Source organism: Natator depressus, chromosome 3 (genome assembly GCF_965152275.1).
Source record: "Natator depressus isolate rNatDep1 chromosome 3, rNatDep2.hap1, whole genome shotgun sequence".
NCBI classification, from domain to species: domain Eukaryota; kingdom Metazoa; phylum Chordata; order Testudines; family Cheloniidae; genus Natator; species Natator depressus.
Window position 1 is genome coordinate 103690626 of NC_134236.1, and position 26942 is coordinate 103717567.

General features: G+C 42.7%; 1 protein-coding gene across 7 annotated transcripts in view; it reads right to left on the reverse strand.

Moving 5' to 3' along the window:
* AHI1 (Abelson helper integration site 1) overlaps positions 1 to 26942 on the reverse strand; it is a 195510-nt gene that overhangs the window by 19339 nt on the left and 149229 nt on the right. For 5 of the 7 annotated variants that reach the window (XM_074948472.1, XM_074948471.1, XM_074948469.1 and 2 more), the window contains 3 exons: positions 20299 to 20364; positions 18249 to 18411; positions 16704 to 16807 (listed from right to left, as the gene is read on the reverse strand). In XM_074948472.1, the coding sequence (XP_074804573.1) occupies positions 16704 to 16807; positions 18249 to 18411; positions 20299 to 20364 (333 nt within the window). The remainder of the gene's footprint in view (positions 1 to 16703; positions 16808 to 18248; positions 18412 to 20298; positions 20365 to 26942) is intronic. The other 2 variants (XM_074948473.1, XM_074948475.1) reach the window with 2 other exon arrangements.

Here is a 26942-nt window from a genome sequence, read left to right on the forward strand (position 1 = left end):
CTCCTATCCCCCCCAAAAGCCAAATAGCTCCTGGTCCTACCCCCATTTCCTTCACTAGCTCCCAGTCTCCCCTAACACAGCTTCCAGTCCCAGCTGCTTCCCCCTTGGCTCACAGTCTCTTTGCCCAGCCAGTCCCAGTTGATCCTCCAGCTCCCAGTCCACTGCCCCGAATCTAACTCACTGTTTCTCTCCCCCAGTCATCTGGGAACATGGAATGCAGGCCAGACCCCTACTGATCAAATTTTCTGATGACACAAAGCTAGGAGAAACAACGAGGAGTCCTTGTGGCACCTTAGAGACTAACAAATTTATTTGGGCATTTGTTAGTCTCTAAGGTGCCACAAGGACTCCTCGTTGTTTTTGCTGATACAGACTAACACGGCTACCACTCTGAAAGCTAGGAGAGTTGTCAACACTTTTGAGGAGAGAGCTAAAGTTCAGAGGGATCTTGATAAGTTGGAGAACTGGGCTATAGACAACAAAATGAAATTCAACACACACAAATGTAGGGTGCTACACTTAGGGGAGAAAAATCAAATGCACAAATACAGAATGCGGGATAACTGGCTTGGCAGCAGCATTGCTGAGAACGATCTGGGAGTTGTGGTGGATCACAACCTCAACATGAGTTAGCAATGCGATGCTGTTGCAAAAAAAGCAAATGCAATTTTATGGTGCATTAACAGAGGTCTAGCATGCAAGTAATGGGAGGTGATAATACCACTCTACTCAGTGCTGGTTAGACCTCAAATGAATTATTGTGTCCAGTTTTGGTCAGCAGTGTATAGAAAGGATGTGGAGAAACTGGAAAGGAGGTGAACAACAAAGATGATCAAAAGGATGGAATACAAGCCATATGAGCAAAGGCTGAAGGAAAAGACTGTTACCGACCTTTTCGTAACTGTTGTTCTTTGAAATGTGTTGTTCATGTCCATTACAATTAGGTGCGCGCGCGCCGCGTGCACAAACATTGGAAACTTTTCCCCTTAGCAGCTCCCCTCTGGACGGCAGGGGAGCCCCCTAGAGTGGCTCCCTCATGGCAGTGTATGTATTACCCTGCTGGCCCAACTCCTCCCCCCCTTGGTTCCTTCTTGCCGTTGATTCCAACAGAGGGGAAGGGGGGTGGGTATTGTAATGGACGTGAACAACACATCTCGAAGAACAACAGTTACGAAAAGATAGGTAACTGTATTTTCTTTGAGTGTTTGTTCATGTCCATTCCAATTAGGTGACTTCCAAGCTTACCATAGGAGGAGGGTAGGAGTCATGGAATGAATGGAGAACAGCTCTGCCGACGGCCGCATCATCCGTGGCCTGTTGGTTAATAGCATAGTGGGCTGTAAATGTGTGTACTGAAGACCAGGTGGCAGCTTTGCAGATCTCATGGATAGGGACCTGAGCCAGAAAGGCTGTCGAAGATGCCTGTGGTCTGGTTGAATGGGCCATGATTGCTGGGGCTGGAATCTTGGCCAACTCATAGCACGTGCGAATGCAGTCTGTGATCCAGGACGAAACAGGAAGACCCTTCATTCTGTTGGCTATGGCGACAAACAATTGGGTCGACTTGAGGAAAGGTTTCATTCGCTTTATGTAGAATGCCAGGGCTCTCCAGACATCCAGGATGTGCAGGCTGCGGTGTCTCGGGCTCATGTGGGGTTTTGGAAAGAACACCAGTAAGCAAGTGTCCTGACCCATGTGGAATTGGGAGACCACCTTGGGGAGAAATGTAGGGTGAGGTCTATGCTGCACCTTGTGCTTATCAAACACTCTGTAAGGTGGTTCAGAGGTGAGGGCCCTCAGCTCGGACACCCTCCTCGCTGATGTAATGGCCACCAGGAACGCCATCTTCCAAGAAAGATAGAGGAGGGAGCAAGAGGCCAGGGGCTCAAATGGTGGGCTCATGAGTTTGGAGAGGACCAAGTTCAAGTTCCAGGTTGGGAAACGGGGGCGAGAATACAGGAACACCCTTTCCAGACCTTTGAGGAATAGCCCCACTATGGGATTAGAAAACACCGAGAGCCCAGAGTTCCCTGGATAGAAAGCTGAAATGGCTGCCAGGTGTACTCTGTTGGAGGAAGGGGCTAGACCTTGATGTTTAAGGTGCAGGAGGTATTCTAGAATAATTGGGATGGTAGCCTGGAGTGGTTGAAGGCGCTTGGGTTCACACCAACGGGAAAATCTTTTCCATTTCGCCAGGTAGGTCGCCCTAGTGGAAGGTTTCCTAGTGCCGAGGAGAATGTGCCTCACAGACTAAAAGCACTATCTTTCCGTGGAATTTAGCCACACAGTTTCCACGCCATGAGGTGCAGGGATTGCTGGTTCAGGTGAAGGAGGCACCCGTGGTCCTGTGTGATCAGGTCTCGGTGGATGGACAGTGCAATCGGGGCCTCCACAGACAACTCTATAAGGGTTGTAAACCAATCCTGACGGGGCCAAGACGGGGCGATCATGATTACGTCGCCCTGTCTCTGTGAATTTTGAGGAGGACCCGGTGGACAAGCGGGATCGGAGGGAAGGCATATTTCAGACTCTCGCCCCATGGTATTAAGAACGCATCGGCGACTGAACCCAGACTGTGGTTTTGGAAAGAGCAGAACTGAGGGCACTGACTGTTGCTCTTGGTGGCGAAGAGGTCTAGCTGGGGATAACCCCACTTCTGGAAGACTGACTGTATGATGTCCGACCTGATTGATCACTTGTGCATGTGGTAAGACCTGCTGAGGCAATCTGCAAGCTCGTTCTGCACTCCTGGGAAGTAGGATGCTACGAGCTGAATGAAAGGTGAAAGTCTCTCTCTTTATTGGTGCGTGGCTTAAAGGCCTTGCAGATCTTGCAGCGCTCAGCTTGGTGAGACTCTCCCAGACACTGGAGTCAGGAGTGAGGGGGGTCACTGTTGGGCACAGACTTGCGGCACGTGCCGCAAGCTTTAAAACCCTGAGCTTGCAGCATGCCCAGCCCAAGGCTGGTGCTTGAAGTAGCTTCCAGACACCTGAAACAAAGGATTTCTAAACTAGTGATAATTAACTGATAACTATGTACGAGGGAGAGAACGTTCCAACGCCGCCATGGATGGTAAGAAGGAACTGAGGGGGGGTTGGGCCGGCAGGGTAATATATACACCGCCATGAGGGCGCCACTCTAGGGTGCTCCCCCGCTGTCCCGGTGGGAGCTGCTAAGGGAAGAAGTTTCCGACGTCCGTGCACGCTGCACGCACACACCTAATGGGAATAGACGTGAACAATCACTCAAAGAAGAACTGGGTATGTTTCATTTGGAAAAGAGGAAATTGATAGCGGTTTCCAAATACTTGAAAGACTGCCATAAAAAGATGGAAAAAAGTTGTTCTCTCTTGCCACAGAGGGCAGGACAAGGGGCAATGGGCTCAAACTACAGCATAGCAGATCTAGATTAGGAAAAACTTCCTAACTGTAAGAACAGTAGGACAATGGAACAGACTGCCTTGGGAGGTTGTGGAAACTCCTTCACTGGAGGTTTTCAAAAGGAGGCTGGATAGCCATCTGTCTTGGATGGTTCAGACATAACAAATCCTGTATCTTGGCAGGGGGTTGGATTAGAAACCCTTGTGGTCCCTTCTAACCCTATGATTCTGTCCCAGTCTTATCAGACTTCTTGTCCCAAACTATTTCCTCCCTCCCCACAGTTTGGCTTTTGTCCCCTTTTCATTTGAATCAGACAGTTTTCTTTTTCGCATGGCCTATGTGCCAGCAGAGGGTCACCGAGAGCACAGGATGCTTTTCAGTTCCAGTGCTCAACTCCGCCATAGGTCAGAGCCGCTGGGAGCAGCCATTACAGGGAAAGTCCTTCTAAGCCTCCACAGCCCTGGGCTGGAGTATATTCTCTGTTGCTCTGTGGGGATAGTGCATGCATAGTTTGGTCAGCACTAGGAGCTGTGAGCGTCTCAAGCATACTCAGTGAAGATGGAATCATCTGAAGTTTTAGCTGTTAAGCTCTAGCAAGTCTCTACTAAGCAATTTTTAACATGGGCAAAATAATATATTTTTCCTTAGCCTCGTTCTCCTTGTTGGTAGAAATGACTGAACTGTGCTGGCTGAAGTAAAATAAATAAATAAAAAATTTCAGCCTGAAGAGGACATCCAGCATGGAAAATTTCAACCCAAACAGCTAAAGTTTGGCAAAGTCATAAACAACTGAAAACAAGGTCTTATAATGGGAACATAATAATGGCTATACTGGGTTAGACCAATTGTCCATCTACCTCAGTATCCTGGCTTCTGACAGTTGTCAATGCTAGATGCTTCAGAGGGAATAAAGAGAACAGGGCAATTATGAGTAATCCATCCCTTGTTTTCTAGTCCCAGTGTCTGGCAGTCAGAGGTTCAGGGACACCCAGTGCATGGGATTGTGTTCCTGACCATCTTGGCTAATAGCCATTGATGTACCTATGCTCCATTAACTTATCTAACTCTTTTTTGAAATCAGTTATACTTTTGGCCTTCACAACATCCCCTGGCAACGAGTTCCACAGCTTGACTGTGCGTTGTGTGATAAAGTACTTGCTTATGTTTGTTTTAAACCTGCTGCCTGTTAAATTCATTGGGAAGTTTTAGGCAACCTTAATAATAGGTGGTGCTACCAGCCCCGACTATAAGAAGGACTCCCTTCATTCGTCATAGGCCATTAAAAGCAATTTTCCTTCATAACTTGAAGTCAATTGAGACTCATTGCGTCCAACATTCTAACATACTTAGTATTAGTGATTCAAGGTAATCCAGATTCCAACAATCAAACGGCTAATTTGCAATTGCTGGGGCCGAGATTTTCTTGATGTCAGATTGCTAACACAGGTGTCTGAAGTTTTTCTATCCACAGAACACATACCATATGATACAGACAGCAAGTTCCCTCATTCTGCCCTCCCTCAACCAGTGTCTCCATGCCCTTTTAATCCTTTGCCTTTTGACAGAGATTGCCAATAGAACTGCCAATTAGTACCAACTGTAAAGGGGTATTTTTTCCTTTTATTTACTTTTTAATTTAATGATGTGGCCATTTGTTCACTAGCAGGTATATGAAGATCATCCCCAGTCTAGTATGATGGAATAATAATAAAAAAATACTTTGCACTTCTGTAACACCTTCCATTCCAGGATCAAAAATGCCTTCCAATCTAATTGGCCTTGTAACATCTCTGTGATAGGTATTTTTGTCCCAATAATGCAGATGGGGCAACAGAAGTAAGATACTTTCCCAAGGTCACACAGAAAGCCAGTAACACAGACTTAAATAAGAGGACCTAGGTCTCCTGGCTCACAAACCTATACTCAATTATAAGACAATCCCTTCCTCCCCTAAACTACAGTTTAAGTTTTATGAGTTGCAGATTGTGACCTAGAACATCTCCCAGAGATCTAAGTGTGTGCGGGGGTCCTCTGAGTGCAGATCCCTCCATGCCTGCTTGGAAGGGGAAGAAGTTTTTCTCTCCATGGCAATATACTCTTCCTGCCTAGAAGCATGTAGATGGCTCCTGTGGAAAATGCTGTCATGAGTTTTGGAGACAAGGTTGGGAGGAGTCCATGTCACCATTTCCTGCTAATTCTGCCTTATTTCTCCCCATTCTGGGCCCCTCCAAACTCTTCCCCATTGAATGGACAATTGGCAGGAAACTTTGTAAGGTGAATCCTGTGGAGTTTTCTTGCCCCTCTGGTCTCTTTATTGGGATGTAGTATGGCCCAAAATTACTTTTATAGACAGCTGATGTTTTAAAATTAGACTTACCCTGGCATATATATTTCTGAAACTATCAGTTCAGTTTTGGATGTCTAGTAAAGCACAGGGCTTCAAACACAGTGGAGATGTGGAACTCTGTGTTAATCTAACTGGAAAAGTGCAAATTAAATGTTAGTAACAGTGGCTGCTTTTGAATAGAGACATTTCAGCATGACAAGAGAATTGAATAGCATCATAACAGATCAAAAACAAAAAGGTGGAGTATGTTAGGGTCTTATCTTGTCCATCACAGAAATACCATTTACAGATAACAAAAAATGTCTGTTCTCTCTGGATGGATCTTAGTATAATTTCCTTCAGAAAACAGTATGATTATTTTCCCAAGAACAAGAGATGTAACTATTCTGTCAAGAACTGGATTTGCTGAGGTGTGTCTATCGTACACAATGTCTAGTGGTAATCTGTGTGCAAGATCACTCAGAAGCTTTGCAGATCTATTCTAGGGAAGCACTGTCTCTTTCAGTCCAGGAGGAGGCATTGCTTCTAGAAGAACAGAATTTTAAGAGTACTGGACAAGGCTGGACCTTGCATTATTGAAACACATTCTGATCTGTTTGGATAACACATTTTTGTGGGGCTTCAGCCTCTTCTTTGGCTCTTCAAAATGCATGAACAACTTCCAAGAGCTTCCAAATCTTTTGTTCTGTTTAAAGATGAATGTTAGAAAGGCCATGAAGTTAAGTCATGGAGGTACTTCCTTGTTCAGCTGAGAAAAGGCACAAGGGAGGGAGGATTATATTCTATTTTTGATGAAATTCAGTGAAAAACTCTAGCCATAATATGTCAAAATAGTCTTGAATAATGTTTCCAATCACTCTCAGTTAGGAAGCCTGATACACTAAGCCCTGGTCTACACTAGGACTTTAGGTCGAATTTAGCAGCATTAAATCGATGTAAACCTGCACCCGTCCACACAATGAAGCCCTTTATTTCGACTTAAAGGGCTCTTAAAATCGATTTCCTTACTCCACCCCTGACAAGTGGATTAGCGCTTAAATCGGCCTTGCCGGGTTGAATTTGGGGTACTGTGGACACAATTCGACGGTATTGGCCTCCGGGAGCTATCCCAGAGTGCTCCATTTTGACCGCTCTGGACAGCACTCTCAACTCAGATGCACTGGCCAGGTAGACAGGAAAAGAACCGCGAACTTTTGAATCTCATTTCCTGTTTGGCCAGCGTGGAAGCTGCAGGTGACCATGCAGAGCTCATCAGCAGAGGTGACCATGATGGAGTCTCAGAATCGCAAAAGAGCTCCAGCATGGACCGAACGGGAGGTACGGGATCTGATCGCTGTATGGGGAGAGGAATCCGTGCTATCAGAACTCCGTTCCAGTTTTCGAAATGCCAAAACCTTTGTCAAAATCTCCCAGGGCATGAAGGACAGAGGCCATAACAGGGACCCAAAGCAGTGCCGCGTGAAACTGAAGGAGCTGAGGCAAGCCTACCAGAAAACCAGAGAGGCGAACGGCCGCTCCGGGTCAGAGCCCCAAACATGCCGCTTCTATGATGAGCTGCATGCCATTTTAGGGGGTTCAGCCACCACTACCCCAGCCGTGTTGTTTGACTCCTTCAATGGAGATGGAGGCAATATGGAAGCAGGTTTTGGGGACGAAGAAGATGATGATGAGGTTGTAGATAGCTCACAGCAAGCAAGCGGAGAAACCGGTTTTCCCGACAGCCAGGAACTGTTTCTCACCCTGGACCTGGAGCCAGTACCCCCCGAACCCACCCAAGGCTGCCTCCTGGACCCAGCAGGCGGAGAAAGGACCTCCGGTGAGTGTACCTTTTAAAATACTATACATGGTTTAAAAGCAAGCATGTGAAAGGATTACTTTGCCCTGGCATTCGCGGCTCTCCTGGATATACTCCCAAAGCCTTTGCAAAAGGTTTCTGGGGAGGGCAGACTTATTGCGTCCTTCATGGTAGGACACTTTACCACTCCAGGCCAGTAACACGTACTCGGGAATCATTGTACAACAAAGCATTGCAGTGTATGTTTGCTGGCGTTCAAACAACATCCGTTCTTTATCTCTCTGTGTTATCCTCAGGAGAGTGAGATATAATCCATGGTCACCTGGTTGAAATAGGGTGCTTTTCTTCAGGGGACACTCAGAGGAGCCCATTCCTGCTGGGCTGTTTGCCTGCGGCTGAACAAAAATGTTCCCCGCTGTTAGCCACAGGGAGGGGGGAGGGTTGAGGGGGTAGCCACGCGGTGGGGGGAGGCAAAATGCGACCTTGTAACGAAAGCACATGTGCTATGTATGTAATGTTAACAGCAAGGTTTACCCTGAAAGAGTGTAGCCAGTGTTTTATAAAATGTGTCTTTTTAAATACCGCTGTCCCTTTTTTTTTCTCCACCAGCTGCATGTGTTTCAATGATCACAGGATCTTCTCCTTCCCAGAGGCTAGTGAAGATTAGAAAGAAAAAAAAACGCACTCGAGATGAAATGTTCTCCGAGCTCATGCTGTCCTCCCACACTGACAGAGCACAGACGAATGCGTGGAGACAAATAACGTCAGACTGCAGGAAAGCACAAAACGACCGGGAGGAGAGGTGGCGGGCTGAAGAGAGTAAGTGGCGGGCTGAAGAGAGGGCTGAAGCTCGAATGTGGTGGCAGCGTGATGAGAGGAGGCAGGATTCAATGCTGAGGCTGCTGGAGGACCAAACCAGTATGCTCCAGTGTATGGTTGAGCTGCAGCAAAGGCAGCTGGAGCACAGACTGCCACTACAGCCCCTGTGTAACCAACCGCCCTCCTCCCCAAGTTCCATAGCCTCCACACCCAGACGCCCAAGAATGCGGTGGGGGGGCCTCCGGCCAACCAGCCACTCCGCCACAGAGGATTGCCCAAAAAAAAAGAAGGCTGTCATTCAATAAATTTTAAAGTTGTAAACTTTTAAAGTGCTGTGTGGCATTTTCCTTCCCTCCTCCACCACCCCTCCTGGGCTACCTTGGTAGTCATCCCCCTATTTGTGTGATGAATGAATAAAGAATGCATGAATGTGAAGCAACAATGACTTTATTGCCTCTGCAAGCGGTGATCGAAGGGAGGAGGAGAGGGTGGTTAGCTTACAGGGAAGTAGAGTGAACCAAGGGGCGGGGGGTTTCATCAAGGAGAAACAAACAGAACTTTCACACCGTAGCCTGGCCAGTCATGAAACTGGTTTTCAAAGCTTCTCTGATGCGTACCGCGCCCTCCTGTGCTCTTCTAACCGCCCTGGTGTCTGGCTGCGCGTAACCAGCAGCCAGGCGATTTGCCTCAACCTCCCACCCCGCCATAAACGTCTCCCCCTTACTCTCATAGATATTGTGGAGCACACAGCAAGCAGTAATAACAGTGGGAATATTGGTTTCGCTGAGGTCTAAGCGAGTCAGTAAACTGCGCCAGCGCGCCTTTAAATGTCCAAATGCACATTCTACCACCATTCTGCACTTGCTCAGCCTGTAGTTGAACAGCTCCTGACTACTGTCCAGGCTGCCTGTGTACGGCTTCATGAGCCATGGCATTAAGGGGTAGGCTGGGTCCCCAAGGATACATATAGGCATTTCAACATCCCCAACCGTTATTTTCTGGTCTGGGAATAAAGTCCCTTCTTGCAGCTTTTGAAACAGACCAGAGTTCCTGAAGATGCGAGCGTCACGTACCTTTCCCGGCCATCCCACGTTGATGTTGGTGAAACGTCCCTTGTGATCCACCAGAGCTTGCAGCACTATTGAAAAGTACCCCTTGCGGTTTATGTACTCAGCGGCTTGGTGCTCCGGTGCCAAGATAGGGATATGGATTCCGTCTATGGCCCCACCATAGTTAGGGAATCCCATTGCAGCAAAGCCATCCACTATGACCTGCACATTTCCCAGGGTCACTACCCTTGATATCAGCAGATCTTTGATTGCATGGGCTACTTGCATCACAGCAGCCCCAACAGTAGATTTGCCCACTCCAAATTGATTCCCAACTGACCGGTAGCTGTCTGGCGTTGCAAGCTTCCACAGGGCTATCACCACTCGCTTCTCAACTGTGAGGGCTGCTCTCATCTTGGTATTCATGCGCTTCAGGGCAGGGGAAAGCAAGTCACAAAGTTCCATGAAAGTGCCCTTACGCATGCGAAAGTTTTGCAGCCACTGGGAATCGTCCCAGACCTGCAACACTATGCGGTCCCACCAGTCTGTGCTTGTTTCCCGAGCCCAGAATCGGCGTTCCACAGCATGAACCTGCCCCATTAGCACCATGATGCATGCATTGGCAGGGCCCATGCTTTCAGAGAAATCTGTGTCCATGTCCTGATCACTCACGTGATCGCGCTGACGTCGCCTCCTCGCCCGGTAGCGCTTTGCCAGGTTCTGGTGCTGCATATACTGCTGGATAATGCGTGTGGTGTTTAATGTGCTCCTAATTGCCAAAGTGAGCTGAGCAGCCTCCATGCTTGCCTTGGTATGGCGTCCGCACAGAAAAAAGGCGTGGAATGATTGTCTGCCGTTGCTCTGACGGAGGGAGGGGCGACTGACGACACGGCTTACAGGGTTGGCTTCAGGGAGCTAAAATCAACAAAGGGGGTGGCTTTACATCAAGGAGTATTTCAGGCAGGACTTCACGGAGGGTTCCAATAAGAAATGGTGCACCTAAGTTATTGTTCTTATTGGAACAAGGAGGTTAGCCTGGCCTCTGATTGATACATGGCTAGATTTACCTCGCTGCACCTTCTCTGTGAGTGACTGCAGTGTGACCTAGAGGAATGAGTCCCCTAGACAGGGGAGGAGGCAAATGAGTACAAAACAAATCTGGTCTATTTCTTGTTTTGATCCACTCCATCTATCTTTTACATCTTTGGCTGGCAGCAGACGGTGCAGAAGGACTGCATGCCATCCACATCTAATGGCTGCTCGGCAGAAGACGGTACAATAGGACTGCTAGCAATCCATATTGCCTGCCTGCTCACCATAAGACGGTTCAATAGGACTGACTGCAGGACTAAAGAGAATGACCTGGTCAAGTCACTAAAAATTTAGTCCCTGCGCCCATGTCTGCCCAGGCGCTCCCAGCCGACGCGGCCAGGAGCACCTTGGACATGACGATGACGGCTACCAGTCGTATTGTACCATCTGCTGCCAGAAGGCAATGGGTTGCTGCTACTGTGTAGCAATGCAGTACCGCGTCTGCCAGCACCCAGGAGACATACGGTGACGGTTACCTGAGCGGGCTCCATGCTTGCGGTGGTATGGCGTCCGCACAGGTAACTCAGGAAAAAAGGCGCGAAACGATTGTCTGCCCTTGCTTTCACGGAGGGAGGGAAGGGGGGACTGACGATATGTACCCAGAACCACCCGCGACAATGTTTTAGCCCCATCAGGCATTGGGATCTCAACCCAGAATTCCAATGGGCAGCGGAGACTGCGGGAACTGTGGGATAGCTATCCATAGTGCAACGCTCCGGAAGTCGACTCTAGCCTCGGTACTGTGGAAGCACTCCGCCGAGTTAATGCACTTAATGCACTTCTGTGGGGACACACACACTCGAATATATAAAACTGATTTCTAAAAAAACCGACTTCTATAAATTCGACCTTATTCCGTAGTGTAGACATACCCTAAGCCCTATCTGCAAATGCACCCAAGAGGATGGACCCTACACCATGAAGAGCCCCAGAGACTTCAGGGGTCAGCCCACATGGACTCAATTGCAAGACTGGGGCCTTAGAGAGTTGATGGCAATACCTGCTTCTGGTGGTGGGGAAGGGAAGAGTATTAGTCATGTTTATTTAGATTTATAAACATAAAAAGAGCTTATCCTAGGCTCTGGTCAACCTCACATAATTAACTTTCAGAATAACACTAACATAGATTTAGAGAATGATTAGTACTGCCCCCTCCTCCCCCAAGAACAGAGCAAGTTCACAAGTGCTTATAACAAAAGGGGCTCCTAACTAAATTTTAAACTTTGTTTGATAAAAAGAGCCCTGTAACTGTAGGCCATGAAGATTCTGATAGGATTTTATATTGGCAGTTAGATATATGTTGTAAGTAAAGATGAATATGAGCTAATTTTGTGGCTCAGGAGTTAAGTAATTCAAAAGGCAGGAGAACAAAGTTTTGCATCAAGTTGTTATATTATATATACAAGGTGAATAGTAGAAAGCGATGATACCCTCCCAAAAAACACTAGTGGATCGTAGACTGCAAAAAAATGGTCCGTATTCGCAGGACCCAAAGTGGTCTCTAAGAAGTAACATACTTTGCCACTGATGTGATTGCATTAGTTCATTATAAAAGTCTAGAGCTCAGACTGATGATTGTAATCAGGGCCGGCTCTAGGTTTTTTGCCTCCCCAAGCAAAAAATTTGCTGCCCCAAGCTCCGAGAGCACAACTGCCCAAGCAAAAAAAAAAAAAGGATGGCTGGAATTGTGCCGCCCCAAGCATGTGCTTGCTTTGCTCGTGCCTAGACCTGGTCCTGATTGTAACCAAACCATCTCAACAGTATCTTTTTTTGAAGGGTTTAGCCATATGTGCAATCCTGTGTGACCCAAACCACATTAATCTTCATCTGCTTTTTTTCGAAGGTTCAGCCATCAGTCAGTTAGGACTTAAAAATATCAGAGAACAATCACACGTACGACTACTCTCATATTCACGATACTTGTAATCAGAATTAACTTATATATTTGAGACACCTTAGAGCATAAGCTTATGTTCAAATAAATTGGTTAGTCTCTAAGGTGCCACAACTCCTCCTTTTCTTTTTGCGAATACAGACTAACACGGCTGTTACTCTGAAACCTTATATATTTGAGCATTTCTCAAAAAGCGCATAACAAAGCACATAAATGGCAGAGTTGGTCAAAACTCTGTCTAAACATTTTTTATCTCAGGTGGTTTTTTGCCCCCCCCCCAATAGTTTTGATCATATTTTTCTAGTTTTCAGTGAAAAAAAAAATCTAAGCGTAACAAACATTTCAGTAAATAGTCAAATGTCAAAAAATGTCACATAATGTTGGTAATTTTTTGTTTGTTAGTTTTTTGTTTTTATTTGTTTTGGGGTAAAATTCATAGGATATTTAAAAATACTTTTTTCCCAAAATTTCCCATGAAAAATAATTGGCACTATTTGATTTTCTCTAATAAATGCTATATTTATTGACTTCTTTAGAAAGTTTAGGGGAAAAAATAAAAGTAGCAGCCAGAATAACTGCTGTGTACTTGCTATTATATCGGGATTTCCATACTAGTTCAGGACATCAAGCTGTGGACAATCTAGTCCAGCATCCTCTCTCTGACAGCGGTCACTACCAAAGGCTTCAGAGGAGAGTGCAAAAAACTCCAGGAACAACAGTTAAAGCATAACCTGCCCATAAGGAAATTTCTTTCTAAGATTCCCTAGTTCGTGGTTGGCCGATGTCCTGAGGTATTATGGTCTAGGCCATATTTACAGGATGGGGGACTCTATCCTGGGAAGGAGTGACTCTGAAAAAGATTTGGGGGACTTGGTAGATACGCATCTGAATATGCTCACCTAGAGTGACGCTGTGGTCAAAAGGCCTAATTAAATCCTCGGATACATAAATGGGGGGATCTTGAGTAGAAGTTGAGCAGTGTTATTACCTTTTTTACCTCTTTTGAGCTTACACTGAGCTCAGACCTGAACAAGAGCTCTATGTAAACTCGAAAGTTTGTCTCTTTCACCAACAGGATTAGTCCAATAAAAGATATTACCTCACCCGCCTTGTCTCTCAAATATTCCTGGGACCAACACGGCAACAACAACAATGCAAACAACTTTCTGAATAGTTTACACACTCTCCTAACTCATAATTTTCTCCATTTAACCATTTTTTAAATCTCTGAACGCCTTTTCTTTCTGCTGTATCATTTTTGAGACAGGATGACCAGAATGGAATGCAATGTTCCAGGGAGGGCATCAGATATATAATGGTTGTATAATATTCTCAATACTGTATTTTTATCCCATTCTTTATATGTATACACTAATATTTTTTTTTTTGACAGTCACTGCACATTGAATGGTCCACAATGAAGCCCTGTTCATTATTAGTACATGCTTGGTAAATTTAATTTTGGAGTAGAATCTAAAGATTAAACACACACACACAAATATTTTCCCCTAAAATATTACTGAAACTACTACTACAGAAGAAATTATTAGAAAGATATAAAAATGATTTCCTTTAAACAATATGGTCTTAAAAAGAAGTAAATGACCCTGCAGACTGTGGGTAGTGCTCCTTTACCAAGTTGGCTATTTGTTACAAATTGGTTGTGATTGATGTTCACTGTTATACCAAAAGGTTGTTGTTATTCAATAATCTAATTAGATTTACTCTGGATAAAAAAAAATATCTCAAGACAAACACAAAAATAACCTTTATTAACTCTAACTATGACAGATCTTTTCCCTTTCTAATTTCTGTGTGTCTTTGATAAACAGAATTTCTAAAGGTAACACTGATGATCTGATTAAGCTACCTACATCTGGAATAAGAAGATAGTGGGAATGGGCTAAGGTTTTCAAATGTCTATCGGTGTAATTAAGCAACAAAATGATAATGCAGATATTGGGAAAATTCACACTAGTCTAGACTATTATAGACTATATAAACAGAAATTACTCACCATTCAGTCATATAATACCTTTTACTATATTTGTGCCAGTATGCTTTAAAAGAGAGTATACATTTGTATTTAATTTGTTTACCATTTGGAATACTGTTTTGGCTATGCATTTTTCACAAAGTCTTATAGTGGAACAGCTATGAAGTAAAGCAGCAGCAGAAATATTTCAAATTATTATTTCTGGTCAATATAGTGATTAATTTTACAAAAATATAATTAGAAGTATTCAGTAAGTGGATTTATGATAATTGTTGGCTTCAGCAGAGCTGAGTGAATAATCTGTAATAAATAATTTGTTAGATTTCACTTCTCTCTTCCCCTACATGAAATGTTATTTCTACACGAGGAGGTTCCAAATAGCTCTTTGTGAATATCTGAACCTCAAAATTTGCAATATGTTGGTAACATAAGTTGCATGATATTTTCTTTGTTTAGATGATTTATTTAACTAAGCAATACAGTATACATTTTGAATCTTACAATCAAACAAAATTTGAACTTCATTTTGGAAAAATATTTGAAATTTCTAAGTTAAATACTTACGAAAAAATAATTTTGTTAGTGAAGTTTGATTACCTGAACATTTGTGGAAGCAAACAGAAGAGGGTTACAAACATGTTCAATTCAAAAATCATTTTAAAATTCTTACTAATATTCATTAAATTTGTTTCCACTATTCATTATAAAAAGAAAAGGAGTACTTGTGGCACCTTAGAGACTAACAAATTTATTTGAGCAAAAGTTTTCGTGATGAAGAGAGCTGTAGCTCACGAAAGCTTTTGCTCAAATAAATTTGTTAGCCTCTAAGGTGCCACAAGTACTCCTTTTCTTTTTGCGGATACAGACTAACACGGCTGCTACTCTGAAAACTATTCATTATGTATGTTTACTTTTGCTAAAAAATTGTCCTACAGTATAAGACTGTAATTTTCACCCTTTCTTCAGAGGATGAGAATATCACTTATTAAAAGGTTCTAATCTACGTTGTATGGAGATGCGAAAGTCACACTGTCTGCTTTACACGTATCCTTCCCATATACTCTCATATCTTTTCTCTGTGCTAAACCAGTGCTGTATTTCTTTCCCCTCTTATACAATACATTTTCTCTACCTTGAGTTGGGACAGGTATTTGTGCCTTTGTTCTAGTTCCTGCACCCTGAATTCACTTTGTCAAGCCTTAACATCGTGCAAAAGCATGGAAACAAGAATGCCAGAACGAATCAAACATATAATAGAGAGTGCGATATATAGGCAATGATACACAACATGATGAGAACTTGCCAGTTGAACATACACCTTGGGAATGCTTATCTAATAGGTACAGGCAGGATCCTGAACATACCTCTATGGTAGGATATCTATATATTGGCTGGTGAACAATACAGAGTTATTTTACTTATAAAGTGGTTTAATGATTAAAAATTACTTCTATAAATGTAAATTTCAGAAATGTGTTAAATATTTTAAATAGAAAATAGGTTTCTTTGGAACAAAGAAAATGCGATGAACCTGCAGAAAGAGGAAGGGACCAGAAGAAACAGTATTCTGCTTCTGTTTATGGATTTCCCTGCATCTCTGACCTTAACTCTCCCAAATTAGACATGTAATGTAATAGGCCAAGTTAGTGTAGATTCCTCTCCCCATATCACCTGTAGGGAGCAGGGACTGAGAGGAGGGACTTAACTCCTTTTGAATAAAAATGTCTGTTGCTCAAGTAAGGTTTGGATGTGGCACATTGCTCTGTTTGGTGACGAGGCTTTATGGTACCAAACGTGTATGCTAATTAGGAAATTATTACATGGATTGAAAACTTCTTCCACCAGTTATCTCATAGGTTTTATCTAAGCCATTTGATAAATAAGAAATTTTACAGAACAAGGAGCACAATTTTGAAGATATATATACACATGCATTGTGGATGTTGTGTTGCCCAAGACTAAAAGCTGAATGCCAATATCTAAAAAGTAACAAAGGGGGATAGTTCTCTATAAATTCATCTTCATACTCATACTTCAATATCTATTTTCCTATGGTTATGTTCCTGCCCCCTTTGAAGTAAATGGGAGCTTTGTCATTCATTTCAATAATGCTTTGTTATTGACTTCAAAGAGAGCAGGAGCAGGCCCAGCATTTAATTGACAAATCATGGAGGTAATTGGATCTAGGCAACAAATTTGCATTGAACATCATCTGAAAACACAGTTGTTTGCCTAGGGAAAGATTCTGAATGTTCTGTATTTTATCAAATAAGGCAGGAAAATTAAAATCCATATTCTACAGTTTATGGTCCCCTCCTCTCAAATAATTACCCCATGTGGAACTGGATATCTTACTTCTGCTTCTGTTTGTTCACTGTGTAGAAGAGGAGTAGAATCTGGTACTAATCCAGAAGACTGTTCCTTTTCATATTCAGCTAAAAATATAACACATGATTCAATTCACCATTATGTTTGTCATAAAAATTATGTAATAAAGAATGCAGTTAATAAAAATGTGAATGGCAGTGATATTATTATTATATAGTTAACACTGAGACATTAGCTTCACCAGTCAGAAAATATTTTTCACCAATTTTTTTCATTAGAACTTTTCCTTTTTTAATTAAAATTTTCCAATAAACTCTAGTCTTTAGCATGATTATTTACCTTAGCATAGTTATGACCACTACAATCATAAATGCTTAGCAAATATTAAAAAAGGATTAGACATTTAAATGAGTAAAAAGTAGCATGTGTGGTCATAACAACTATATTTCAAAGGCTATCAAAAAGTACCATGCTCACTGCTAGTAATGTATAATACAAGCGAATAGTATAAAAGAGGGTCACCAGATGAGGTAAGGACAGATCTCCTGAAGTTATTTTGCACAGCTCTCTAAGTTTGTTCTGAGATTTATTTTTCACCTTTCCCAAGCAGTAAAGGCCGCTGCTGAAGATTAGATCCCAGATATCAACCTTTGGGCTATTCTGGTTAGGGAATTTCTATGTTCCAAACACCAGTATCATCACTTACTTAGAAAAGAAAATTAGATAACTGTAATTCTTATTCTCTGAAGAAAGAATCCCAGTGGATTTCTACTCTTGAATCCATGCTTCCAGCACATAGACAGATATCCCATAATTGGAAAGTTCTGAACCGATAGGGAACCTCTAGCAGCACGGTGTGCATCGCTATGCCAGAGAGGCTCCCTAGGCTGCTCCCTATGTTCTACAATTAGCTTTTAGTTTAGTTTTGTTTTGAGATTCAGGCTGCATCAGTGTTCTATAGAAGTTGTTTTTAATGGCTAGGACAAAGTGGCAAATTCAGAGTTTGTACCTGGGACTGCTGTTTTAACTGGCATTCCTCTTTTAAATCCTTAGAATGGAACTGAATTATTGGGGAATGAAACATCTCCACCAGAGTGGGGAAAAGTTGTATAACTTCAACAGGTAAGTTAATATTTAGGCGCCTGAGATGGCTGAGTCCAGGAGCTATTACCAAGTGGAAGTCTCAGATGCTTGTGAACTATCTAGATGCTGTGGGAACCCTAAAGAGCTGCCAAGACACGATGTGAACCAGGTGGTTGTGTGCAGGGGGGAGGAGGCGGTGAGTGAGGAAGGAGGTGGTTGGTAACTGCAAAGATACTGTGTGAACTGGAACGTGAAACTGCAGTGTTGATACTTTTGAAAAGTACAAAGTACTACATGTTAACATGCTATTTCATACATAATTTCTGCATCACAGTAAGTTCTTGATATGTCATGTGTATTGTATAAACATATGTATTCAGAGTAATAAAGCAGAATAGCATGGTAAAATCTTGGACCATCAGTTAAACCCATACTGGTATACCAGGAAGAGAACAGTAAACTTACTTTCACCAGCCACATAATTAGCTGGAAAATAGCCTTGCTGTCCATTTGCTAGGCTGCCAAACCACCAGTTATCATTATCTTTGTATAACACTTGGATAATGTCACTGCGATGGATGGTTAGCTCATCTGATCGATGCGCTGTGTAGTCATAAAGAGCCACTACCTAAAAGAGAGATAAGACCACCACATCTTTATCACAACTGTGCCACAGAGAAAAAAGCCCAACATTCACTTCCTCTTGCAGAAAAGCAGCTGAAACCAAAGCTGCACTTTGGTAAAAGCTGAGGCTGTCTCAATTTTTGCTAATGGGATCACGGGTGGTGGGAACGCAGCAGGAGAAGCAAGATAAAGGACTGTGGGATTGTAGAAATGGTTAAGAACATTCAATACACTAAGATTAGCTTCAAAACAGCAGCTGCTAGTTTTATAAGCAATTGACTTGTTAAACAAAAACAAAAAAAAAAAAACACAACCCTTAGTACATTCACTTTCTCAGAATTGTTATACCACTTTCAGATCCAATTCTGTGTGTGTGTCTGCACACCAAACATATATGTTTGAATAAATACTTCAGCAATGTGACTGTTTTACTAGATGGAAAACTCCAATGGAACACTTTCATTATAAAGCTTTATTTTGATCCTTTCATTTATTTGTAATGTTTTGTTTTGAAACAAATATCTGTTATAAACAATTTGTACATTGGGTCCACATATTATCTACATAATAAAGCCATTTGCCTTTGAAACATGCTACATCAATACTGCCACTAGAAAAAATTTTAATAGGCTTCTCCCACCTTTCATAATACATAGAATACACAACCACCAATCACAGCCTTTCCAACTGCCCTGAAAATAAAAATACCATGGATCATTTCTTATTTAGCTTCCACAACTATATGATCAGGGAGTGATTTCTGTCCCATTTTGGCCAACAGAGAGTAGAAAAGAGTAAAAACAATAGAGGAGGTATGAACAGATATGAATCTCCACCCTCCCCAGACATAATTATATTTTACATAAACTATTTTTGCCACCAAAGCATACCCGTATATCACAAACAGCGACCAGGGATATTAAATAAATTGAAAAGGGGATGCTTCTATAATCACAAGTTTAGTGTGGAACTGTGCGATTTGGCCAGCCTCAAAGCATTAAGATCAGCTCAGCTACTATTAGACAGGAATCTATCCAAACTTTCACTTAGCGGCCACTAACATATCTAAAGGACCAAAGAAACTGAGTAACTGAATACATCCCTCTCAATTATACCTCTCCTCTCCAAATCAGGAAACACAATAATATGATCAAAACCAACACTGCCAGTGTAAAATTTAGATGGATGCAGCTTACACGATCACATCCAGCAAGCGGTGCTCTGAGAATACCAACTAATTGAGAAATGAAAGGACTCCTTGAAGATAATACTGTGAAAACCAATAGGTCACTTAAGGTAAAAGGAACATAAACTTGAGGTAAATATTCAACAAAATGCACAGAATGAAAGGCAGACCAGAAAGTGCTGTGTATTTTTGCAATGTCTTATAGTAAAATGTTCAGTGGATGTTCAATATCTGAAAAAAATTACAAAAATCTAATGACATGACAAACTTGCAACAATCTTAAAAGAAAAGCAAGGCAAATCAAAATTTAGGTACCATTGTATTTTGTGTTGTGATTGGTTTAGGGAAATTAGGGAATCACTGATTAAAAATAAAAGTGGAAGTTACTGGATATCTGGACTACAGCTGGGCAAATAACTGATTTTTTGGTTCGCTGGCAGAAAAAAAGAATTATGATTTGGGTTGAACCAGACCCCAAAATTCCAAAAACTTTCAGGAAATAAAAAAAAAATCTGTTCTGGATAAAAACAAACAAACAAAAACATGTCCCTCAGCCAAAATGTTTAGTTTCCAGGCATTTTTAAAGGGGCTAGATTTACAAAACGGTCAGAGGAGGAAGAGTGATGGTGGTGTAGATTAATATTTCCAAAATTATAAATACAGTGTAGCAGGTATTAAAACAATAAACAATTGCATAATACGTACTCTCTCTTGCACTGGTGTAGAATTATTTGCTCCTCTCACACATGATGTAACCAGAAGGTCATCACTCTAAAAGAAGAAATTATTTTAACATTAGCATGCAATATTTTGGTAAGGATAGTTTTCAAAATGAGCACTTGTCATATACTGTAAACACAACAGTGTAATGTAATAAATATTAATTTTTGTTTTCCCAAGGGAAAATACAAGTGAGGTTGGAGAATATTCCTAGCAGTATTGATTAAAAGGTATTTAGGAGAAGATTTAATTAAAACTCCTTTGCTACATGCACCCCACTAAAGACAACTCCTTGTAGTAAGGAAAAAGGCTGTTAATGAGGACTCATTCTGAGCTTGCCTGCCTTACAAACTACACAATGGAGATGATGCAGTGAATTTCACCTCTGATTTATTATGCTCAAACTGATTTTTTTTTTAATATAATGGCTCACTTTTGGCTGATTTGAAACAATCAACCTTTTCACTGCTGGTTCTTAACAGCACTTTGCTGCCATTATTCATTATCCTTTCACTGAAATAAATGGAATAACACTAACATTTTAGCAATGCTACAAGTGTGCTCAAACTTGGATGTACCAGTACCTGGAAAGTTTGATGTAATTCAAATAGCAAAACTACAAACCTTTGGCAGGTTTCTCCAAATTTAGGAGCATTTGCTGACGGTAGATTTAGAATTGAATAATTATGACAAAACTATTTTTCTCCAGTATACTGAAAGCAGCTCCCTCAGAGTAACTGAACTGATACAAGGCATTTGTCAGTGCTACTGAAATAGCGAAGGTGTCAACTGCCTAATTTATTAAAGGAGAAACCAGATTCTCCTGGATTTTTTTGCACGCTGAAAAGTACATACTACAACTCAGAACAAATATTGTGCACATATGCACCAGCATATAACCAGTGTGAAAGGGACTAAGATATTTTAATGGGAGAATCAACGATGGGCATTTGGAAGTGACATTTTCACCCGCAGCAGATTGTGCTAAATTATAAACCAGTTTAAAACTTATGAGAAATCTCATTCAACCTCTATTTCTTTCATCTCACACTCACTTCAAATGTTTTTGGCATCTATAACTTTTTCCTCTTTCCTTCTCTCTTAAAAAGAGATATTTTAACTTTTTTTTTCAAGCAAATGAATGCACATCTTAAATTTGATGCTGCTTTTATTCTCCCAGTACTATTTCCATTAGGCCCTCACCACGTCTTTTTCAAAGGACCATCATTATAACACTCTGCAGCAAGGAGAGCAGAATTTGTGGTCTCCTCTGAAATCTCAAGTGACCTCCATTCCTGCCCCTGCAGAAGTATAATGCACTTTCACATGACTACTAGTCTTAACTCATCTAGGAGAGGTATATTTGGTAACCATGAAACTTAAGCGTCTCTAAACTCATCTCCAGCTCATTTATGAGATATAATATATAATATTCAATATGGCTTTTACCATATTAACCATACATTAATAAAGTATCAAAGCAAATAGCTGCAGTCCATTCTTACATTTTACCAGCATATCTATTCCTACTACCAAAGTGCTACTGAATTTTTGTAAAGTATACACACAGTGATTAACCTTTAAGACTCATCTGATAAATATACAGGCTCTGAACACCCCACATCTGTATTATAGTACAGTTTAAAGGGCTTGTAAATGGCATACTGGTAGTTAACACAGCCATGCAGGTTTCAGCCTATTCCTCACCTTTCATTCTCTGAGCGGAGAGAACTCTGCAGGCAGTGTGCTTAGCCTGGAGGGTGGGAGTTGTTGCTCAACAGTGATTCATCAGGATTATTAATAATATTATTTAGGTAACTAGTTAAGGAACTTATATAGCTCCCCTTACAATACTGAATGTTTCTCTCTCCTTTTTGTAAGGTATTTGTATTCTAAAGAAGGTCTCATCAAGTTCTCCTTACAGTGAGGTGAGCGGTTAGGAAATAATATTCTCAAAGCCATGAGCCACCCCCCAGAATATTATGAATGCTCTCAGATGTTGTGCTAAACTTTTATTACAACATGAACCCAAGGAGTTTCCACTTGAAGGAGTACATAGTATATTTTTAATCGGTGTACGTGTCAGTGTGTGTACAGAGCCATCCAAGAGCTGGCAGAGTGAGAGTTCAAGCAGAGTTATGACCACAGCTGCATGCTCCAAACACAGGGATTGGTAGCAGGATAGGGTCTGATGTGGTGAATAAGTAATTTCCCCAGTACACTTACGCTCCCATCTAAATTTCAGAATAATACCATGGAGATATAACTGGCTCCTACAATACTTTTAAAACATGACTCCTTTTCACAGTGTCTATAAAACATATTTTTTTCAGAACTGTCCTAAAGCCTTGGACATATCTAGCTCTAGCATGACTCTTAAGACATCTCCTCTTTGCTGTAAAGTGAAAACAATTCAACCATGTTGTATTCAGATTCCATTACATTGCTATTTTTGGAGTGTAGGATGGATGTGTTCAGAGTTGGAGCTAGCACACTATGAGCCAGTCCACCTGAGAGAGACAGGATGAAAAAACTAACTCGGAATGCCCTCTTTTGCCACATTAACCTTAGCTGAACAAAGCCTTTGTGACTGTTTAAGCCCTTCCATGGAAGAACCCCCATAGATGGAGTTCTGTTGGCGACATGGCTATCTAGGGGGTGTCAAGATTTTTAGGATGAAGAGGGACAAAGGACCCCACTTAGCCCACTTTAGCAGCTTGTTGCTTGGGAAGTCCTTGCCTCTCCCCTGAGAGGTCCTGCCCTGCCTTCCTTAGACCATATAACTGGAGAAGGGGAGCGTAGCCGAGGCCCATGGACCTGAGGAAGGTTTCTCTTCCTAGACCCTGAAGATGGAACAGGTGCCCAAGCTGGGTATTTTCTCCACTACTACTGCTGCAGTTCCTTCAGATGGTTATGATACTTCCTAGATTTCTACCTCCCACTCAGTATGTGCATTTAAGATTACTCTTCCTCAGGTGTAATAAGCTAGTATTTTTCAAAACAGATCATTTTTGTTATTTTCTACCCATGTTTCTGATCTGCAAATTGCATTACTTATGCTATTCACTCCCTCTCCTACATTAACAGATGTAAAATAAGGCTGGTTCTAACACCAGTCCCTCAGTATCCCACCGACAGTATTGCTAACCCTCAGGCATTTAAAAACCATGAGTCACACTCCCCCTCCCCCCATTTTGATATTGGCTTAACAATCATGAGATTTTAAAAAAAAACAAAAAAAACCCCCAACACATTTTGCGTTCTTTTTATTTTACTTGAGATTGCGGAGCCTCTAGGATGCATGCAAGTCACATTTTCCAATTTTTCTCCATAACCATGAGGACTAGAAATTTACCGTACTTTAAAAAAATGAAAATTGTGATTTTAACATAATCACATGGATCCTGAAGCCTAAGAAAATATTGCAAGACATACAATAAAATAACAAAAATTGCCAACACTGCCAGACACTTCCTCCCACAACTTTTTTCTATCAAAACATCCCTTATATATTTTTAAATATGTTTTGTACACAACAGTATAGCAATCTAAACCAATTTGTATTCTATTTTCATGCCAGATTTTGTGAGACAGTATTAAATTAGTAAATTCCAAATATAGTAAATTTTCTGCATTCCACAGGTACCTATACACTCCTTATGTATAACACACAGGGAAGTTCTCTTGAGTAAGGAGCCAGTACCCTCACACTGGGTGTATGTTTGTATCTGAGGTGATCCCGAGCCATAGGAGGAGCCAGAAGAAAAGTAAGAAAACCTTAAACCTGTAATCTCTCAAAATACAGGGAGCAGATGCAAAAGAGAAGTAGCCTAAGTAGCAGTCTTGCAAGATAGGCAATGCACAACCAATTACTTAAGCTGAGTAACCAAATTACCCATCCAACACTCCACAGAAATTCACATCCAAAGAGAAAAATACAGTGAAAGAAATGACTCTTTACCTGTATCTTTCATATAGTCTGGAATCTGGCACCTGGTTCTCCACTTTTATACAATGCTTGCTTTACAATGCATATTTCTGATAACTACAATGACACTAACTCCCATTTCACACCTATGTAAGCAAGAGGAAAATCAGACCCTGGATGTCTTGCTGGGTGACTGGACTATTTCCATTTTTGCTGAGTGGAAGAGCAACCAGTCTCCTTTCAAGATGACCCAAGAGGCCAAGGGAAATCAGCATCAATAATTCCCACTTGTGTTTCCCCAGCTTAGAAGTCATTAAATTTTTTTTCTGGGGTTTCTGCCAGGAAAAAAAGATGGTTACCTACCTTTCCTAACTGTGTTCTTTGAGATGTGTTGCTCAAGTCCATTCCAACAGGTGTGTGTGCGTGTGCCGCGTGCACAATCATCGGAAGTTTTTACGCTAGCAGTACCCGTTGGGTCGGCTGTGAAGCCCCCTGGAGTGGTGCCCTTGTGGCGGTGTATATAGGTCCCTGCCAACCTGCCACTTGCTCAGTTCCTTCTTGTCAGAATACTCTGACAGAGGGGAGGCATGCAGGATTTGGAATGGACATGAACAACACATCTTGAAGAACAACAGTTACGAAAGGTAGGTAACCGGTTTTTCTTCTTCGAGTGATTGCTCATATCCATTCCAATGGGCGACTCTCAAGCAAATTCAATGGAGGAGGGGTTGGAGTTCACCGTCTTGCTGATTGCAGTACTGCCCTGCCAAATGCTGCATCGTCCCTCGCCTGTTGGATGATGGCGTAGTGCGACGTGAAGGTGTGGATGGAAGACGACGTTGATGCCTTACATGTATCCTGAATGGGGACTTGTGCGAGGAACGCAGCGGAAGAGGCCTGCGCTCTTGTGGAGTGCACCGTCAACACTGGGGCTAGGATCTTAGCCAGGTCATAGCACGTTCTGATGCAGGACATGATCCATGATGACATGCACTGGGATGAGATGGGAAGCCCTTTCATTCTCTCAGTGATTGCAATAAAAAGCGGTGGTGACTTAGGAAACAGCTTTGTGCGTTCAGTGTAGAAGGCTAGGGCACGCCTGTCGTTCAGGGAAGGGAGTGCTCACTCTTTGTTGCTGGCATGAGGTTTAGGAAAGAATACTGGTAGAAATATGTACTGGTTAATGTGAAATTGGGATACTACCTTAGGTAGGAATGCTGGCTGAGGGCATAGCTGCACTGTGTCCTTGTAAAAGACCATGTGGGGGGCTTGGAAGTCAGCAGTCTGAGCTTGGAGACCCTTCTGGCCAAGGTTATGGCCACCAGAAAGGCCAGCTTTCAGGAAAGGTAGGCTAAGGGGCAGGTTGCCAGGGACTTGAAAGGAGGACCCATGAGTCCTGAAAGGACCAGGTTAAGATCCCACTGAGGAACGGGCTGTCTCACCTGGGGGTTAAGCCTATCCAAGCCCTTAAGAAACCGGCCCACTATGGGATTGCTAAAGACTGACTTGCCCACCACACCCAGGTGGAAGGCTGAGATGGCCACTAGGTGTACCTTCATAGACGATATCACCAACCCCCATCGCTTCAGGTAAAAGAGGTAGTTTAGCACTAGGGGAATAGAGGCTTGCTGTGGGGAGGTACCTTTCTGTGGGGACCAAATGGAGAAACACTTCCACTTTGCCAGGTACATTGTGCGAGTGGAGGGCTTCCTGCTCCCCAACAGAACTTCCCTAACAGAGTCCGAGCACTGCAGTTCAAGCTGGTTCAGCCATGGAGTTTCCATGCCATGAGTTGGAGGGACTCCAGGTTGGGATGTTGTAGTTGGCCATGATCCTGTGTGATGACATCCTGGAGCATAGGAAGGGCCACTGCCCTGTCCACTAATAGGTTCAGCAGCGTGGTGAACCAGTGCTGTCGGGGCCACACTGGTGCTATGAGGATGACTGAAGACCTGTCCTGCCAGATCTTGAGGAGGACCTTGTGTATGAGCGGGAAGGGTGGGAATGCATATAGCAGGTGACTCATCCATGGTAGGTGAAAGGCATCCTCTATGGAGCTGTGGCTGTGGTTCTGAGAGGAGCAGAAAAGCTGACACTTTCTGTTGTCCCGCATCGCAAATAGGTCCACGTGGGGATAGCCCCACCTCTGGAAGATTGAAAGGGCGATGTACACTCTGAGTGCCCACTTGTGAGTGCTGAACGAGTGGCTGAGGTGGTCCGTTAGTTTGTTCTGTGCTCCCAGCAGATATGAAGCCTGTAGCTGGATGCAATGTGCGACGCAGAAGTCCCAGAGTCGGAGAGCTTTCTGGCACAGGGGAGGCGAGCAAGCACCACCCTATTTGTTTATATAGAACATCGCTGTGGTGTTGTCCGTCAGTACTGAGACACATTTGCCCTGAAGATGGGCCTGGAATGTCTGGCAAACCAGGCAAACTGCTCTCAGCTCCCTAACGTTGAAATGCAGTGATAGTTCTGGTTGTGACCACATGTCTTGAGTTCTGATACTGCCCAGGTGCATTCCCCAGCCAGTCTGCGATGTGTCTGTGACCAGCAACAGTGAGGGCTGAGCTTTGGTGACGGGTACTCCCGCACAGACCACCTGAGGTTGAAGCTACCAGCTGAGGGACTCGAGAATCTTGGACAGAAGGGTAACCAGTCTGTCCAAAGAGTCCCGGTTGGGTGTGTATACCCTTGCCAACCA